We start from the raw sequence: 19854 nt of genomic DNA, 5'->3' as shown, positions 1-19854 counted from the left end.
GGATCAGTGCTGCTGGCTTAGCACACAGGGGGTTTTCTGCACTGACACACTGTGACAGAGCGCCAGCCGTGAGACGCGGGGGACTTTGCTCCTGGAGGACAGTTGGGGCCCGTCTGAGTACGGTGACGTGACCCGTCAGTAAATGTCTCGGTGCAGGTGACAGTGATTGGTGAAGGCTTATCTGCATGTGATTGACACATGTGACTGCGGCTGCTGCGCCGCCTCCTGTCACCGCACTTCTGATCATTGATTTTCTGCAGCTTTGCTCGGGCGAGGAGGGGGCGACGCGGGTGATTGGCAGTCGGGCCGCTGGCACCAGTGACCTGCTCCTGTGCACAGATCCCAATAATGAAGCTTTGTGAGGGAATTATGGACATGGAATTACCAGATTACTCTGAGACCCTGGACTCCACGTACACCATGCTGGAATTCGACAGTATCCGGGTGCTGCCGACAAACGCAGGTGAGAGCAAAGGTCCGAAAGTGCAGGGACTGGCCACGATCAGGCCTGGACGGGGCGTGCTGGGATGTGTAGTCCCCCGTGACGGCCAAATATAAGCCGTTGTATCTATCCAGAGTATTATCCTGTGTAGTCGCCGATCATTGCTCGGCTCACGGGCAGAGATTTCCTGCGCTCCCGCGGACTTAAGTAGGGGTCGAATTTGGCCAATTCAGGTCTCGGGGGGGTTCAGCAGCCGGACCCCCACCTCCTTATTATCTACGAGAGCCGCCGAGTGGAATCTTGTCTTGGTAATTCGTGTGCGGACATTGTATATTGGCGACAGTTCAGACACGTGCTCCTGAATTGGGTGTACGGTGAATATTCATGGCAGAGAGATCTCGCTTCTTACCTGCAGTAACTAGTGATGAGCGTTCTCGGACAAGGTGTTATCTGAGCATGCTCTTGTGCTCGCCGGGGGGTCTTCGGCATGCTCCAATAATATGTTGGCGTCCCCACGGCTCAGCCACGACTCATGGTGTACCAGGATCCAATTCCTGCTCTCCGGGGATTGCGCAGCATCAGGTGACAGCTTCCCTTTAGCGTTTTTTGCAGCTGACATCTTGCACATTCTGTCACATAGACGACATAAAAACCTGTAATTTCAGATGTATTTCCCACAGCCCCTGAGGAAGCACAGAGCGAAACGCAGCAAGATAACAAAATGATATAGATCCAATGTGTGTGTGAGTGTGGGGGTTGTATGACGAAGTCTCACCGGGTTCTTTATCTTCACTCCCCGGTTATTCTCACCTCTCATCATCGGGAACAGTTCTCTTATCTTTAACCACGTATCTTCATTCCTGCAAAATGTTTTAGACTGAAAATAATATTTCCTTCGCTCCTGGTGCAAAGCATCAAAGGGAAACATGCCGGATTCCAATCCACTTCTATGGAGGCTGCTTTGGCTCAGAAGAGGTCAGCGCCCAGCAGTGATCATCCGTCTCCAAACAGCTTTCTTTTAGAAACAAGTTTTGAACCCTTGAGAAAGCCCAACGAGGCGAAACCTGTTCATTGTTTTATCTGATGGGCGGGTATATCCTGTAAGTATAACGTTGCTGCAAAGAAATAAATCGTAGTCAGGATCTGCACACAGCATTTTTTTGTCTTCCCTGGGTCCACTATTGTCAATTTCCTTACAATCCACAGAAATAAAAAATAAGGATGGAATAACGCAATAGAGAAGGATGACGGCGTCTGTGGGGCTGAACTGGACCAGGAGGAAAGGAAAGATTAGAGTGAGTATACTAAAGTGTGGAGGGACAAGGGTACCAGCTGAACTTCAGAACAACTGATCCTGGCGAAGAGCGGCGCAAACAACTGGGGCGAAAGTGACCGGGGCAAAGACAACCGGGGTGCTGCTGTGTGAGACAGATTATATGTTACTATACATAGAAGAGGATTCTTTACTGTTAGGGCAGTGAGAATCTGGAATTGCTTGCCTGAGGAGGTGGTGATGGCGAACTCAGTCGAGGGGTTCAAGAGAGGCCTGGATGTCTTCCTGGAGCAGAACAATATTGTATCATACAATTATTAGGTTCTGTAGAAGGACATAGATCTGGGGATTTATTATGATGGAATATAGACTGAACTGGATGGACAAATGTCTTTTTTCGGCCTTACTAACTATGTTACTATGTATAGTTATACCAATCAATACGCCTCCCCACTGCATCCAAGCAGACAAGTAATGCAATTCACCAGAAATCTGCCATATCTTGTGACACTCACCTAAAACATCCATTTGGGGACCGCCAAATAATGTGTTGCATTATATGTTAAGAAAACGTATATCTCCAGAGAGATCCAAGCTTCAGATACTGGTAGCTCTGTAGAAACTGTTTGGATAAGAATACAAGGAGAGAAGATCAGAAAGGACACTATTATAGGTGTTTACTGTAGGCAACCTAGTCAGACTGAAGATATGGAGGAACTCTTTACATTAGATGTCTCTGATCTCAAACAGTACGACATAGTAATCATGGGAGATTTTAACTATCCACATACTCGTTGGGAATCTCTCTCAAGCAAAAGTACTGGGTCCAGAAAATTCTTATCTTCACTTGCTGACACCTATCATTCAAAAAGAAGAATAGAAAACAAGAGGATCTGCAATCTTGGACCTAAATCTTACCAACAGGGAGAAAATGGTTGAGGAAGTTAAGGTGGCTGGGAATTTAGGAGGCAGAGATCGTGATATCCTTACATTTTGGATTCAAGAGGAGGAAGACCTGCGAGGACTCAGACTTTAAGGTTGGACTTCAGAAAGACAGACATTAATGGACTCAGGAAGAGGGTAGGAAAGATCCAAAGGCCAGATGTCCTAAAGGACAGAAATGTTCAAAAAGGATGGGAGATTTTACTAAATGAAATTCTCACTGCGCAATCGGTAACAATCCCGAAAAGAAGGAAGAACTGGAGTCATTTAAAGAGACCAGGAAGGATGAACACAGAAGTTATACATTTCTTTTTAACAAGTGATTATTAAATGGAAAGAGGGCCATATCTAAAGAAGAATATAATGCTGTCTGCAGGGCAAGAGATAGAAGAGATAATAAAGCCAGTAATGAAGTGAGGCTTGCAAAGGAGAACAAAAAAAGTATGGGTATGTCAAAAGCAAAAGAAGAGTCACAGATGAAATAGGATTTTTACAGGATGAAAAGGGTTAAGTGGTCAGAAATTATGTTGAGAAGCCAAAGTTTTACATTCCTATTTTTCATCTGTGTTCTCTAAGAAAGCAAATGTAACATCAACAGATCTTCACGATGCTATCGAAGGAATAAAAGAATCCGCACGATCCGTAAACAGAGAGATGATGAGGGAACACTTAGCTAATTTACATCTCCTGGTCCAGATTAACTACATCCTAGGGTACTAAAAGAGTTAAATGAAATTGCAGAAAAAGTAGCCAGAATCTTTGAAAAATCCTGGAGAACAGGAGAAGTCCCAGAAGATTGGAAAAGGGCAAATGTGGTCCCTACCAACAAAAGAGGAAAGACGACGGAGCCAGGAAATTACAGGCCAGTGAGCCTTACTTCTATACCAGGAAATTACAGGCCATTGAGCCTTACTTCTATACCAGGAAATTACAGACCAGTGAGCCTTACTTCTATACCAGGAAATTACAGGCCAGTGAGCCTTACTTCTATATTAGAAAATTACAGGCCAGTGAACCTTACTTCTATACCAGGAAATTATTATATTATTATACTCAATGAGTGGTGATAAATAGATGCTCATCCATTTGGAAGAGTGTTACAATTGGGGTACCACAAGGCTCTGTCCTGGCACCAGTGTTGTTCAACATTTATATAAAATGATCTAGATAAGAGAACTGAAGGTAAACTGATCAAATTTGCAGACAATGCAAACCTAGGAGATAGCAAAGACTAGCTTAAGGTACTTTCACACTCAGCAACTTTACAACGAGAACGACAACGATCCGTGACGTTGCAGCGTCCTGGATAGCTATCTCGTTGTGTTTGACACGCAGCAGCGATCTGGATCCCGCTATGCCATCGCTGGTTGGAGCTAGAAGTCCAGAACTTTATGCAATGTTTTACATGGAGCTAACAACCAGCGACAACGAGAAGTGAGTCGCCGTTACGTCACTGGATCGCTCCTGCATCGTGCTGGAGTTGCTGTGTTTGACGTCTCTACAGCGACCTAAACAGCGACGCTCCAGTGATCGGATCGTTGTCTATATCGCTGCAGCGTCGCTGAGTGTGACGGTACCTTAAGTCAGAGAAAGGATTCAGAAGGACCTAGATAAGCTTGAACAATAGGAAGCGACCAGTAGAATGGGATTTAGCAGGGAGAAATGCAAGATTCTATATCTGGGCAAGAAAAATGAAAAATACATCTACAGAATGGGAGGAAACAAACTAAGCAACAGCAGGTGTGAAAAAGACTTGGGTATACCAATAGATCACAGACTCACATGAGTCAACAGTGTGATGCAGCAGCAAAAAAAGGCAATCACAGTTCTGGGATGTATTAAGAGAAGCAGCGTCTAGACTTAATGGCCGTCTACAAATATCTGAGGGACTGTAACAGTGTAGAGGAATCATCATTCTCATTTACACATGGAAACACGAGAAGCAATGGGATGAAACAAAGGGAGACGATACAGATTAGATATTAGAAAAAAAAATTGACAGTGGAGGGTAATCAATGAGTGGAACAGGCGGCCACGAGAGGTGGCGAGTTATTCTTCAATGGAAGTCTTCACACAGAGGCTGGACAGACATCTGTCTGGGATGAGTTAGTGACTTCTGCATTGATCAGGGAATGGACACCAGGACCCCGGGGGTCCCTTCCAACTCTACCATTCTAGGATTCTATGACTGTCTCCTATAGACTTTCCTCCTTTTGCCATATAGCCAATATCACAGATTTGTTCTAAAACCTGATATTTTTCCATTTGTATACAGAAGTTTTACCATTTTGAAATTTTTCTCCTAATTTTAATCTTTTAAACCACAAATACTTCTGACAGTTTACTTTGTACGATTCACTCTGCATTAGACAAAATTCATTTCTTTTATAATCGCATCTATCATTAATACTTTTACACTGGTCAGAAAAAAAAAAACAACTTCATCTGACCAAGCCTTCTTAGGGAAATGTGGGAGAACTATCGGGATCGACCAAATTATATATAGGGGATGCAAGATATTTATTTGCAAAATAATATTGCCCGACAATGGCTGCATAAAATTTGAAATCTGACCTAACATAAAATGCTATTTCCAAAAAATTAATTTGTAACTCATCTGTTACTGCAGGAAACCACCACTAGGGGGAGCTCCCTGTATACAGAGATACATGATAAGATCCTGTCTGCAGTCACCACTAGGGGGAGCTCCCTGTATACAGAGATACATGATAAGATCCTGTCTGCAGCCACCACTAGGGGGAGCTCCCTGTATACAGAGATACATGATAAGATCCTGTCTGCAGTCACCACTAGGGGGAGCTCCCTGTATACAGAGATACATGATAAGATCCTGTCTGCAGCCACCACTAGGGGGAGCTCCCTGTATACAGAGATACATGATAAGATCCTGTCTGCAGCCACCACTAGGGGGAGCTCCCTGTATACAGAGATACATGATAAGATCCTGTCTGCAGTCACCACTAGGGGGAGCTCCCTGTATACAGAGATACATGATAAGATCCTGTCTGCAGTCACTAGGGGGAGCTCCCTGTATACAGAGATACATGATAAGATCCTGTCTGCAGCCACCACTAGGGGGAGCTCCCTGTATACAGAGATACATGATAATATCCTGTCTGCAGCTACCACTAGGGGGAGCTCCCTGTATACAGAGATACATGATAAGATCCTGTCTGCAGCCACCACTAGGGGGAGCTCCCTGTATACAGAGATACATGATAAGATCCTGTCTGCAGCCACCACTAGGGGGAGCTCCCTGTATACAGAGATACATGATAAGATCCTGTCTGCAGCCACCACTAGGGGGAGCTCCCTGTATACAAAGATACATGATAAAAGCCTGTCTGCAGCCACCACTAGGGGGAGCTCCCTGTATAAAGAGATACATGATAAGATGCTTGGTCTGGGGGAAAATGTGTGTAAATGGGTTAGTAACTGGCTTAGTGATAGAAAGCAGAGGGTGGTTATAAATGGTATAGTCTCTAACTGGGTCGCTGTGACCAGTGGGGTACCGCAGGGGTCAGTATTGGGACCTGTTCTCTTCAACATATTCATTAATGATCTGGTAGAAGGTTTACACAGTAAAATATCGATATTTGCAGATGATACAAAACTATGTAAAGCAGTTAATACAAGAGAAGATAGTATTCTGCTACAGATGGATCTGGATAAGTTGGAAACTTGGGCTGAAAGGTGGCAGATGAGGTTTAACAATGATAAATGTAAGGTTATACACATGGGAAGAGGGAATCAATATCACCATTACACACTGAACGGGAAACCACTGGGTAAATCTAACAGGGAGAAGGACTTGGGGATCCTAGTTAATGATAAACTTACCTGGAGCAGCCAGTGCCAGGCAGCAGCTGCCAAGGCAAACAGGATCATGGGGTGCATTAAAAGAGGTCTGGATACACATGATGAGAGCATTATACTGCCTCTGTACAAATCCCTGGTTAGACCGCACATGGAGTACTGTGTCCAGTTTTGGGCACCGGTGCTCAGGAAGGATATAATGGAACTAGAGAGAGTACAAAGGAGGGCAACAAAATTAATAAAGGGGATGGGAGAACTACAATACCCAGATAGATTAGCGAAATTAGGATTATTTAGTCTAGAAAAAAGACGACTGAGGGGCGATCTAATAACCATGTATAAGTATATAAGGGGACAATACAAATATCTCGCTGAGGATCTGTTTATACCAAGGAAGGTGACGGGCACAAGGGGGCATTCTTTGCGTCTGGAGGAGAGAAGGTTTTTCCACCAACATAGAAGAGGATTCTTTACTGTTAGGGCAGTGAGAATCTGGAATTGCTTGCCTGAGGAGGTGGTGATGGCGAACTCAGTCGAGGGGTTCAAGAGAGGCCTGGATGTCTTCCTGGAGCAGAACAATATTGTATCATACAATTATTAGGTTCTGTAGAAGGACGTAGATCTGGGTATTTATTTATTATGATGGAATATAGGCTGAACTGGATGGACAAATGTCTTTTTTCGGCCTTACTAACTATGTTACTATGTTACTATGTTACTATGTTACTAAGATCCTGTCTGCAGTCACCACTAGGGGGAGCTCCCTGTACATGGAGATACATGATAAGATCCTGTCTGCAGCCAGCACTAGGGGGAGCTCCATGTATACAGAGATACATGATAAGATCCTGTCTGCAGCCAGCACTAGGGGGAGCTCCCTGTATACAGAGATACATGATAAGATCCTGTCTGCAGCCACCACTAGGGGGAGCTCCCTGTATACAGAGATACATGATAAGATCCTGTCTGCAGTCACTAGGGGGAGCTCCCTGTATACAGAGATACATGATAATATCCTGTCTGCAGCCACCACTAGGGGGAGCTCCCTGTATACAGAGATACATGATAAGATCCTGTCTGCAGCCACCACTAGGGGGAGCTCCCTGTATACAGAGATACATGATAAGATCCTGTCTGCAGCCACCACTAGGGGGAGCTCCCTGTATACAGAGATACATGATAAGATCCTGTCTGCAGCCACCACTAGGGGGAGCTCCCTGTATACAAAGATACATGATAAAAGCCTGTCTGCAGCCACCACTAGGGGGAGCTCCCTGTATAAAGAGATACATGATAAGATCCTGTCTGCAGTCACCACTAGGGGGAGCTCCCTGTACATGGAGATACATGATAAGATCCTGTCTGCAGCCAGCACTAGGGGGAGCTCCCTGTATACAGAGATACATGATAAGATCCTGTCTGCAGCCACCACTAGGGGGAGCTCCCTGTATACAGAGATACATGATAAGATCCTGTCTGCAGTCACTAGGGGGAGCTCCCTGTATACAGAGATACATGATAAGATCCTGTCTGCAGCCACCACTAGGGGGAGCTCCCTGTATACAGAGATACATGATAATATCCTGTCTGCAGCCACCACTAGGGGGAGCTCCCTGTATACAGAGATACATGATAAGATCCTGTCTGCAGCCACCACTAGGGGGAGCTCCCTGTATACAGAGATACATGATAAGATCCTGTCTGCAGCCACCACTAGGGGGAGCTCCCTGTATACAGAGATACATGATAAGATCCTGTCTGCAGCCACCACTAGGGGGAGCTCCCTGTATACAAAGATACATGATAAAAGCCTGTCTGCAGCCACCACTAGGGGGAGCTCCCTGTATAAAGAGATACATGATAAGATCCTGTCTGCAGTCACCACTAGGGGGAGCTCCCTGTACATGGAGATACATGATAAGATCCTGTCTGCAGCCAGCACTAGGGGGAGCTCCCTGTATACAGAGATACATGATAAGATCCTGTCTGCAGCCACCACTAGGGGGAGCTCCCTGTATACAGAGATACATGATAAGATCCTGTCTGCAGCCACCACTAGGGGGAGCTCCCTGTATACAGAGATACATGATAAGATCCTGTCTGCAGTCACCACTAGGGGGAGCTCCCTGTATACAGAGATACATGATAAGATCCTGTCTGCAGCCACCACTAGGGGGAGCTCCCTGTATACAGAGATACATGATAATATCCTGTCTGCAGCCACCACTAGGGGGAGCTCCCTGTATACAGAGATACATGATAAGATCCTGTCTGCAGTCACCACTAGGGGGAGCTCCCTGTATACAGAGATACAACAGTCATTATTACGAGTCTTTCATGAACGGCGGCAGAAACCTTAAAAATAACCCAAAGTAAATCATGAAATTGTGCAGTTTATTCTACATTTTCTGACATCATATAGTAGCGGGGTCTCAGGTGATGGGGGGGTCGCTGATCCCTGGGGGGATCTGGTGCTCTTATTCTTATGTGGGTCTCAGCGGTTGGACCCTGGCTTGTCTATGTCACTGGGTGGCGCCCCCTATAGATGGTGGACTTGGAGGATAGAAGCTCGTTGTGTAATGTGAGTAAATACATGACAGATAGCGGTGGAGGTGATGGGTGGTGTGCGGGGTCAGGCTCACCGCTGCGAGGTCACGTTCCTTTGTATTATTTGCGGTGGGGTTAATCAGTCACGGTTACTGCGGCCGTCTCGTAGAGAATATCAGATGTATAAGAGGCGTCGCGGGACAGCGGAGATCCGAGCAGAAAATACCGCAAGTAAGAGCACAAGGCCGGTAGACCCTCCGACCGCCATATTTATATTATGGTTTTCAACGTTCTCTGCAGTGAAGACGTCTTACAACAGGTCAGAGGTCATCAGCGCCATTCCTCTGAGTGGGGCTCATTCACACGAGAGGTCAGAGTAGACAGTAGAGGTCCCCCTGGGCTCTGTGGGTACAGGGGCCCTTTCCTATGGATTGTGCGCATCGGCCCAGGGACTCTCTCTTGTTTTAGGGTCCACAGGCCTGAAATCCCACTCCCCAGTATGGGCTGCACTGTCCCGGGGCTCCTTTCTACTGTGTAGGGTGTCCTGCCCGTGGCCTCTCTCCCCAGTATGTGGTCCAATGGCCTGGAGCCCCTATCCTGAGTATGTGGTCCACAGGCCTGGGGCCCTTCTCCCGAGGTATGGGGTGCACTGGCCTGGGGCCCCTTTGCCCTGTATGGGGTGTACCGCCCCCAGGGCCCCTTTCCCCTGTATGGGGTGCACCGCCCCCAGGGCCCCTTTCCCCTGTATGGGGTGCACCGCCCCCTGGGCCCCTTTCCCCTGTATGGGGTGCACCGCCCCCAGGGCCCCTTTCCCCTGTATCGGGTGCACCGCCCCCTGGGCCCCTTTCCCCTGTATGGGGTGCAACGCCCCGGGGCCCCTTTCCCCTGTATAGAGTGCACCGCCCCCAGGGCCCCTTTCCCCTCTATGGGGTGCACCGCCCCCAGGGCCCCTTTCCCCTGTATGGGGTGCCCTGCCCATGGCCCCTCTCCCCAGTATGGGGTGCACTGGCCTGGGGCCCATTTCTTAACCTCGGGAGGGGTCTCTGGCACATGGTTGGGGCTGACATGGCGGCTGAGGCCCGTTTTTCGTGCCCTCTCCTCCCGTGGGCGCCGATGTCTCCGAGATCTGTGACCTTTGATGCCATTAGTTGCATTTATGGCGTTCAGATCTTAATGGCGCCATAAAACTGCAGATTTCTCCCCGGAGATCTGAAGGGTCCCGTCCCAGGCGTCGGACGGAACGTTCCCCAGAATGCACTGCGCCCACCATTATCTGAAGGTTTCTCCTGCCTAAAGGGCGGGCGCAGAGAATTAGGTCTAGTAATATCTCTGCTTGCAGCCAGTGAACAGCTGATCCTGATGGCGAGAGAGCGTCCTCCTGTGGCCACGGGATGTCACCGCCGATCACCTGTCCAGTAGATTAGGGGGGAGTCCAGAGCGGAGGATATAGGGGAACGGATTGCTGCATTTTCTATCCCATGGAGTCTCCCTCTTTTCCTGCTATCACTCTCTGTTGTCTGCCACTTCTTGGTTTTTCAGTGTCATGAGGGGGGGGGGGGGGGTGCGAAGTTGTATTACATGGTGGCGTCTCAGCAGGTAGGAGAAAGAATAATATCTTCTCAGTCTCCAGCACAAATACAACACCCATTCTGCACGGACGGCTTGGAGCAGGGGCTGGTGTTGGATTCCGTGGGGGCAGCGTGGTGCAAACATGCAATCCCCTCCAAGATGCTCCCCCAGCATGTAACTCTGTCTGTTTTCACCTGCAGAGATAATAGCGGTGGAGTCAGGGAGCCCGGGGCCCCTCAGCACCGGCGTCAGCTCCTTGTGCGCCATTTGTGGAGACCGAGCTACGGGGAAGCACTACGGGGCGTCCAGTTGTGATGGCTGCAAAGGGTTTTTCCGAAGAAGCGTCCGCAAGAATCACATGTACGCCTGCAGGTAACGTCTTCACTAACATCGCTGAAATACTCTGTGCTGCACCAGGGCATTCTCAATCTGTGACATCCCACTAACTCAGCACCCTCCGCGCCTGAAATACGGTGCTGCACCAGAGCATTCTCAATCTGTGATATCCCACTAACCCAGCACCCTCCACGACTGAAATACTCTGTGCTGAGACACATTTCTCTTATTTAATGCTCTGCTGTGGACACTGCTTCTTCCCCATGTTCAGAGCTGTGACTGCTCTGTTTCCAGGTCCTCCCAGTACATCCGAGGCCGCCGCAGACTCTGGGGCAGAAGTGGAAATCGCTTGTGCGTTTTTATTCCCAGAGGAGAAAACTACAATAAAATCCTGGAACATTGTCCCAAAGCTGAAATCTCACAGCAGAGTGTTTGTTACAGTTGTATCCAGTCTAGGAACAGTGTGATAGTTTGTTACAATGTATCAGTCTTTTATCAACAGAGGACACAGCTCACAGAGGCTTATCAACACCGAATATAAATGTAACAAACCCTCAGCTGTCAAGTATAAATGGGCTCATTCCCTGCAACGTGGAAAGCTGCAGATCTGCTCCCAGGGGGCAGCACCTGGAGCAGTTTTCACACGGATACTCACCTCGCAGCCCCTCGCTCACATTCACACAGATGCTCACCTCTCGCAGCCCATCACTCACATTCACGCGGATGCTCACCTCGCAGCCCATCACTCACATTCATGCGGATGCTCACCTCGCAGCCCCTCAGCCAAATTCACGCGGATCCTCTGCTCGCCGCCCTTCGCCCACATTCACGCGGATGCTCACCTCGCAGCCCCTCGCCCACATTCACGCGGATCCTCACCACGCAGCCCCTCGGCCACATTCACGCGGATCCTCACCTCGCTGCCCCTCGACCACATTCAAGCGGATCCTCACCTCGCTGCCCCTCGACCACATTCACGCGGATCCTCGGCTCGCCGCCCCTCGGCCACATTCACGCGGATCCTCACCACGCAGCCCCTCGCCCACATTCACGCGGATCCTCGGCTTGCAGCCCCTCACCTCGCAGCCTCTCGGCCACATTCACGCGGATCCCCACCTCGCAGCCCCTCGGCCACATTCACGCGGATCCTCACCACGCAGCCCTTCGCCCACATTCACGCGGATCCTCGGCTTGCAGCCCCTCACCTCGCAGCCTCTCGGCCACATTCACGCGGATCCCCACCTCGCAGCCCCTCGCCCACATTCACGCGGATCCTCAGCTCGCAGCCCCTCACCCACATTCACACAGATCCTCACCTCGCAGCCTCTCGGCGACATTCACGCGGATCCCCACCTCGCAGCCCCTGGGCCACATTCACGCGGATCCTCTCCTCGCAGCCCCTCGCCCGCATTCACACTGATCTTCGGCTCGCAGCCCCTCGCCCGCATTCACACTGATCTTCGGCTCGCAGCCCCTCACCCGCATTCACACGGATCCTCACCTCGCAGCCCCTCGGCCACATTCACGTGGATCCTCTCCTCAAAGCCCATCGCCCACATTCACACGGATCCTCGGCTTGCAGCCCCTCACCTCGCAGCCTCTCGGCCACATTCACGCGGATCCCCACCTCGCAGCCCCTCGCCCACATTCACGCGGATCCTCGGCTTGCAGCCCCTCACCTCGCAGCCTCTCGGCCACATTCACGCGGATCCTCACCTCACAGCCCCTTACCCACATTCACGGGGATCCTTACCTCGCTGCCCCTTGACCACATTCATACAGATCCTCGGATCGCCGCCCCTCTGCCACATTCACGCGGATCCTCACCTCGCAGCCTCTCTGCCATTCACACGGGTCCTCACCTCGCAGCCTCTCGGCCGCATTCACGTGGATCCTCTCCTCGCAGCCCATCGCTCACATTCACGCGGTGCCGTACCTCAGCCCCCTCCCCTGCGGTGCCGTACCTCAGCCCCCTCTCCTGCGGTGCCGTACCTCAGCCCCCTCCCCTGCGGTGCCGTACCTCAGCCCCCTCCCCTGCGGTGCCGTACCTCAGCCCCCTCCCCTGCGGTGCCGTACCTCAGCCCCCTCCCCTGCGGTGCCGTACCTCAGCCCCCTCCCCTGCGGTGCCGTACCTCAGCCCCCTCCCCTGCGGTGCCGTACCTCAGCCCCCTCCCCTGCGGTGCCGTACCTCAGCCCCCTCCCCTGCGGTGCCGTACCTCAGCCCCCTCCCCTGCGGTGCCGTACCTCAGCCCCCTCCCCTGCGGTGCCGTACCTCAGCCCCCTCCCCTGCGGTGCCGTACCTCAGCCGCTGCCTCTCTCCCGCAGGTTCAGCAGACAGTGTGTGGTGGACAAGGATAAGCGGAATCAGTGCCGTTATTGTCGTCTGCGGAAATGTTTCCGAGTCGGAATGAAGAAGGAAGGTTTGTAGGAGTCGCATGACCTCACGGCCAGAGTGTGGCCCCAGGGCTTTTTTTTTTTTAGGAAGCGCCCTAAGGAATGACGGGTGACTGGGTACGAGATGAGCGGCGCCTTCTGTCCATATCACTTACATGGGGCTGAGCTGCAATTCCAGACACGACCACAGACAGGATGGGAGCACTGTCACTACTCCCACCATCTACTGCGGAGACTGCGGCTCTACAGGACGACGTCCACACTGCTCACAGCTCAGGGTTTGTGACAAACCTGGAGCCCAAGCCACTAATCTCCGAGCATGGTCTGCACAGGGCACAACTATAACAAACCCTCAGCTGTGAGAAGAAGAAGGGTCGTTCTCAGCCTGTGTGTAGCCTGAGGATAGGGCACCAATATAGGATTTCTGGGGTCCGTAGCTCCCTGCCGATCAGTGCTGTATGGAAAGGATCCGGTCGCCCGGCCGCACTGACACCCCCATTTCGTTAGGACTCATTACTGGATGTTCACATTCACTGACCGCAAGCAGAGGCCCTGAGCAGACTCCCCAGCCGGTGGTGGTGGGGTGCGCACCCTACCTCGGATATTGGGGGCCTCCTGACAGCACTTACATTTGTCATTGCAGCCGTACAGAACGAGCGGGATCGGATCAGTACGAGGAGGAGCAGCGGCTTCGAGGACAGCAGCTCCTTGTCCATCAGCATGCTGACCCAGGCGGAGGCCATGACACAGCAGGTGAGGGAGTTACATGGCGCCCGCCCATCCCGAGGTGCAGGGGTTAATGGCGGCTCGCTGTTTTGGTGCCAGTAAGGCTATGTGCACACGTTGCGGATTAGCCTTAGGAATTTCTGGTGCGGATTCTGCCTCTCCTGGCAGAAAACGCAGCTGCGGATTTGTTGCGTTTTTTTGTGCTGTTCCGCATCGTTTTTTTGTGCGTTTTTCTTGCGGATTTGCTACGTTTTTTTTCCCCCTGCGGTTTTGTATAATGGAATGGGTACAAAAACGCTGCAGATTCACAAAAAAGTAGTGACATGCTACTTCTTTTAAACCGCAGCGTTTCCGCAGCGGATTTTCCGCAAAGTGTGCACAGCATTTTTTTTCTCATTGATTTACATTGTACTGTAAATGAATTGCGGATCTGCAGCGTTTCTGCACTGCAAAAACCGCTGCGGATCCGCAACGTGTGCAGATAGCCTACGGTAATTGGTGCGGTGCCTTCAATCTGTTGCCAAATTATCAGAGGTGAAGGAACAGGACCCAAAAGTAAGAAGCTGCCCCGCAGGCAGCACCACATGCTGGTCCCCGAGGGATGGGCAGTAGTACACGTGCAAATCTGTATTTGCTCCCTGTGACTCGGGGCCGATTAGATGTAGTGATGCCCGGCGTCTCACCCTCTGCCCGTCCTGTCTACAGCTCTCCTGCCTCAGTCCCGGCTCCATGGGCGACATCTCAATGAAGAAAATCGCCACCATCAGCGACGTGTGCGAATCCATGAAGCAGCAGCTCCTCCTGCTGGTCGAGTGGGCGAAGTACATCCCTGCGTTCTGCGAGCTCCCCCTGGACGACCAGGTAACAGGGGTTGACAGCTGCCGAATGGTGGTGAACTGACGCCTTCTAGTGGCCAAGGGAGTAACTGGCACCGAGATGGCGAAGATCATCAACCGACAGAAAGCGAAGTCTGCGGCGACTTCTCACGTCCCCTTCTGCTGTCTCCACAGGTGGCGCTGCTGCGGGCACATGCCGGCGCTCATCTCCTGCTGGGTGTCGCCAAGCGCTCGCTCCCGTACAAAGATTTCCTGCTTTTGGGTGAGTCTCCGGTAGCGGCTCCTCTGAACGGACGGATCCGCTGCTCCTCCGCCGCTAATCCGCTGCTGCTCTTCCGTCACTGCTCCACCGCTGATCCGCTGCTCCTCCGTCGCTGCTCTTCCGTCACTGCTCCACCGCTGATCCGCTGCTCCTCCGTCGCTGCTCTTCCGTCACTGCTCCACCGCTGATCCGCTGCTCCTCCGTCACTGCTCCACCGCTGATCCGCTGCTCCTCCGCCGCTGCTCTTCCGTCACTGTTCCGCCACTGCTCAGTCACTGCCGCTGCTGTGCCAACAACACTATTAAAATCCAAACAACAGTTTCCAAAGGGCAAAAAGAATGAAAAAAAAAAGTGCTTATAATGGAAAGTTGGGGGTCAAAGCTCAAAACAGGAGGCGTGCCCCAATATAAAAAATAATCCCCATTCCTCTATCCTACATTTCTTTTCCTGCACTGCTGCATTTTTCCTGCCGAGCTTTTCATATTCCTTCATTGCTGATCTTTCTTGCACTACACTTTCCTCCTCCTTCCCCACTGCACAAACTTTCCTCCTCCTTATCCGCTGCACAGACTTTCCTCCTTCACCGCTGCAGACTTTCCTCTTCTTTCACCTTTGCCGCTGCAGACTTTCCTCTTCCTTTGCCGCTGCATAGACTTTGCTCTTCCTCCTCCTTCGCCGCTGCAGACTTTACTCCTTCTTTGCCGCTGCAGACTTTACTCCTTCTTTGCCGCTGCAGACTTTACTCCTTCTTTGCCGCTGCAGACTTTACTCCTTCTTTGCCGCTGCAGACTTTACTCCTTCTTTGCCGCTGCAGACTTTACTCCTTCTTTGCCGCTGCAGACTTTACTCCTTCTTTGCCGCTGCAGACTTTACTCCTTCTTTGCCGCTGCAGACTTTACTCCTTCTTTGCCGCTGCAGACTTTACTCCTTCTTTGCCGCTGCAGACTTTACTCCTTCTTTGCCGCTGCACAGACCTTCCTCCTCCCTCCCCGCTGCACAGACTTTCCTCGTCTTCTTCACACACCGCTTTATCCACTCGTTTTCTCTTTTTCCTTTAATGCTGGTTTTCCTGGTCCCCCCAGCTTCTCCATGTATAACGGGGTGTATCGGTGTCATGTCACCCGCTCCTCCATGATTCTTCTCTTGCTCCCTGCAGGTAACGACTTCATTATTCCCATGCAGTGTCCCGAGCAGGAAATCGCCCGTGTGGCGGTGAGGATCCTGGACGAGCTGGTGAAGCCTCTGCGGGAGATCCAGATCGATGACAACGAGTACGGCTGCCTCAAGGCCATTATATTTTTTGATCCCGGTAAGTGACCTGAATGGGGGAGGTGCCAAACCTGCGCAAAGGTCACATGACCTGCGGGGACAGAATCCGCGAGTGTGTGCCGCTTGTGTCTATGGTGCTGACGGCGGCCTCGTCTCTCCATAGACTGTAAGGGGCTCAGCGACTCCAGTAAGGTGAAGAACATGCGGTTCCAGGTGCAGGTGAACCTAGAAGATTACATCAATGACCGGCAGTACGACTCCAGGGGGCGCTTCAGCGACCTCCTCCTCCTCCTTCCCCCGCTGCAGAGCATCACCTGGCAGATGATCGAGCAGATGCAATTCGCCAAGCTGTTTGGGATGGCGCGGATCGATAGCCTGCTGCAGGAGATGTTACTGGGAGGTAATGATTCTCTGGGGGCTCCTGACACCACACAATACTGGGGCGAAACACGAACGACTACAGGCAGCACCTGATACAGGGCAATAACAGGAATGTAAGGGTCGCTGCCCGGAAAGGGCAGGCGCTATCTAAGATGCTGTATTTAAGAACGTATCTAATCTTTAGGCGGCGGCGGCAATTTTTTTTGCTGCAACTGTAACAAAAAAACCCAAAACAAAACAGTTTGCCGCTATGTGTGAAAATCGCAGAATAAATGTTGCAATTTTTCTGTGATTTTTCCAGGCACTGCAGCCTTAGGGCTCACCTTGTGTTGTCGAATATTTAAATAAATTTACAGATTTTTGCATTCTTCCCCAAAATACAAAAGCTAATGCTCACATAAAATAAATACAGATGTAGTAACCCTTAACTTGTCAGACAGCACAATACTTTAATAACATAGCTATGTTATACGCTGTTTATATATACAGCACCAGAACCAACATCAGTACAAGAACACAGCATCAGCACCACAGTCACGACGTGAATACACCACCAGAACTACCATCATGATAAGAAGATATTACCAGAACCACCATCAGCGCATGATTACATCACCAAAACGAACACCAGTACAAGAAGACATTACCAGAACCACCATCAGCACTCAACTACATATGCAGAACCATAGTCAGTACATGAAAACATCACGAGAACTAGTGTCAGTATAGGAATGCATTACAAGAAACACCATCCATACAAGACTACAGAAATAGAACCACAGTCAATACATGGATACATCACCAAAACTAACATCAGTACAGGAATACTGCTATATAAAAAGGAATATGACTACTAGAATACAGCCCCTATGTACAAAAGTGTAACTACTAGAATACTGCCCCCTATGTACAAGAAAATAACTACTATAATTCTGTCCCCTAAGTATAAGAATATAACTACTATAATACTGCCCCTATGTACAAGAACCAGAAATCCCATCAGTACACATCTACAGAAGTAAAACCACTGTCAGAACATAAATACACCACCAGAATATGAATACATCACCAGAACTACTATCAGTAAAGGAATATATTACCAGATCCATCGTCTGTACACAGCTACAGCACCAGTACCACTAAGTACATGACAATATCACCAAAACTACCGTCAGTACAGGAATACATTACCAAAGACACTAGCAGTATGTGAACACCGCACTAAGCTTAATACAGAAATCAATGACAATGTCAGGCCATCTTCCGCCATATACGCTTGTATTGAATGAAACTGCCACTCCGATCATCATCAGACTCAGGACCACACAGGAACCCCAGAACTGATGAGATGCAGTCAGCAGTATTATTAAACATTTAAACCCCGCGCCACCTGCTGGTCATATGATGTCACTACAGGGGGTCCTGCCTCGCTCTATAACCCCTGAATTTCTGTTACAGGGTCAGCGGTAGATGGCGGCCATCATTACCTGCACGCAGCCCCTTCCAGTCTGAGCCTGGAACTCCTGCCCGCTCACACCATAGCCCCCCAGGACCTTCCCTCAGGTGAGTCGGTATATGGCAGCCCCACAATAATAATAGCAACGTCTTATGCCATACTGTCTTGCTGACCCTTCACCTTCAGTTCTCCTCTTTATAATATCCTGTTTTATTACTCCACAGAATCTTCTGATCCATCGCTGTCATCCCCATCCATCACCACGGGGGGCGCCATTCCCATACTGCACCGCACTGTCATTGCCAAGAAAGAAATCTTATAGGATGTGGAGCCGTCGTATCCAGGGAGGGATGGTGTCATCTATGTTTTATGGATAGGAAAATTGACCCGAACGTCGTAGAAGAGGATGATGGGAGTCGCATCTGATATGTAAACTGTGAATAGATGGGAATCGGCCCGATCCCACCGGAAAAATCACCATATTCCTGAGCGGACCCAGGGAGGATGACATACGGTGAGATGGCGGATTTTATTACTCACCGACTGCAACAAGGACTGGACCCGATGATCCATAACCGGAAGAAAAGCAAAGTGCTGTCATCAGGAGCTCAGAAGAGAAGCGGTGAAAAAAAATCATAAATCAGAAGAAAACGCAGATCATCTACAGAACATACAGCAGCTAAATCCCCACATGCACAAGTGTATGACCGCACAATGCGAGCGGCACAAAAGCATTAAATACCGACACCCCGAGGTGTGCAACCTGCAAAACCGAAGTCTGTCTGCATTAAATATATCTCAAAAGAATGAATCCTCACTGTAACCACTATAATACTGCCCCTATATACAAGAATATAACTACTATAATACTGCTCCTATGTACAAGAATATAACTACTATAATACTGCCCCTATGTACAAGAATATAACTACTATAATACTGCCCCCTATGTATAAGGATATAACTACAATAATACTGCCCCTATGTAATAATAATAATAATCTTTATTTTTATATAGCGCTAACATATTCCGCAGCGCTTTACAGTTTTGCACACATTATCATCACTGTCCCCGTTGGGGCTCACAATCTAGAATCCCTAACAGTATGTATTTGGAATGTGGGAGGAAACCGGAGTGCCCGGAGGAAACCCACGCAAACACGGAGAGACCATACAAACTCTTTGCAGATGTTGTCCTGGGTGGGATTAGAACCCAGGACTCCAGCGCTGCAAGGCTCCAGTGCTAACCACTGCGCCTATGTACAAGAATATAACTACTATAATACTGCTCCTATGTACAAGGATATAACTACTATAATACTGCCCCTATATACAAGAATATAACTACTATAATACTGCTCCTATGTACAAGAATATAACTACTATAATACTGCTCCTATGTACAAGAATATAACTACTATAATACTGCTCCTATGTACAAGAATATAACTACTATAATACTACTCCTATGTACAAGAATATAACTACTATAATACTGCCCCTATGTACAAGGATATAACTACTATAATACTGCCCCTATGTACAAGAATATAACTACTATAATACTGCTCCTATGTACAAGAA

General features: G+C 49.5%; 1 protein-coding gene across 1 annotated transcript; it reads left to right on the top strand.

The window, feature by feature from the left end:
- The first annotated feature begins 246 nt into the window (after nucleotides 1-246).
- Nucleotides 247-19077, top strand: LOC138649241 (hepatocyte nuclear factor 4-beta-like). The gene is made up of 10 exons (XM_069739465.1): nucleotides 247-463; nucleotides 10811-10982; nucleotides 13272-13366; nucleotides 13984-14093; nucleotides 14772-14927; nucleotides 15077-15164; nucleotides 16321-16473; nucleotides 16597-16833; nucleotides 18273-18377; nucleotides 18495-19077. Exons 1-10 carry the CDS (start codon nucleotides 349-351, stop codon nucleotides 18590-18592), a joined length of 1329 nt encoding a protein of 442 aa, XP_069595566.1. The 5' UTR covers nucleotides 247-348; the 3' UTR covers nucleotides 18593-19077.
- Nucleotides 19078-19854: the final 777 nt, after the last annotated feature.

Source organism: Ranitomeya imitator, chromosome 9 (assembly GCF_032444005.1).
Source record: "Ranitomeya imitator isolate aRanImi1 chromosome 9, aRanImi1.pri, whole genome shotgun sequence".
In the NCBI taxonomy this organism is placed as follows: domain Eukaryota; kingdom Metazoa; phylum Chordata; class Amphibia; order Anura; family Dendrobatidae; genus Ranitomeya; species Ranitomeya imitator.
The sequence above is the reverse complement of the archived record's forward strand: the minus strand, read 5'-3'. Positions and strand labels throughout refer to the sequence as shown.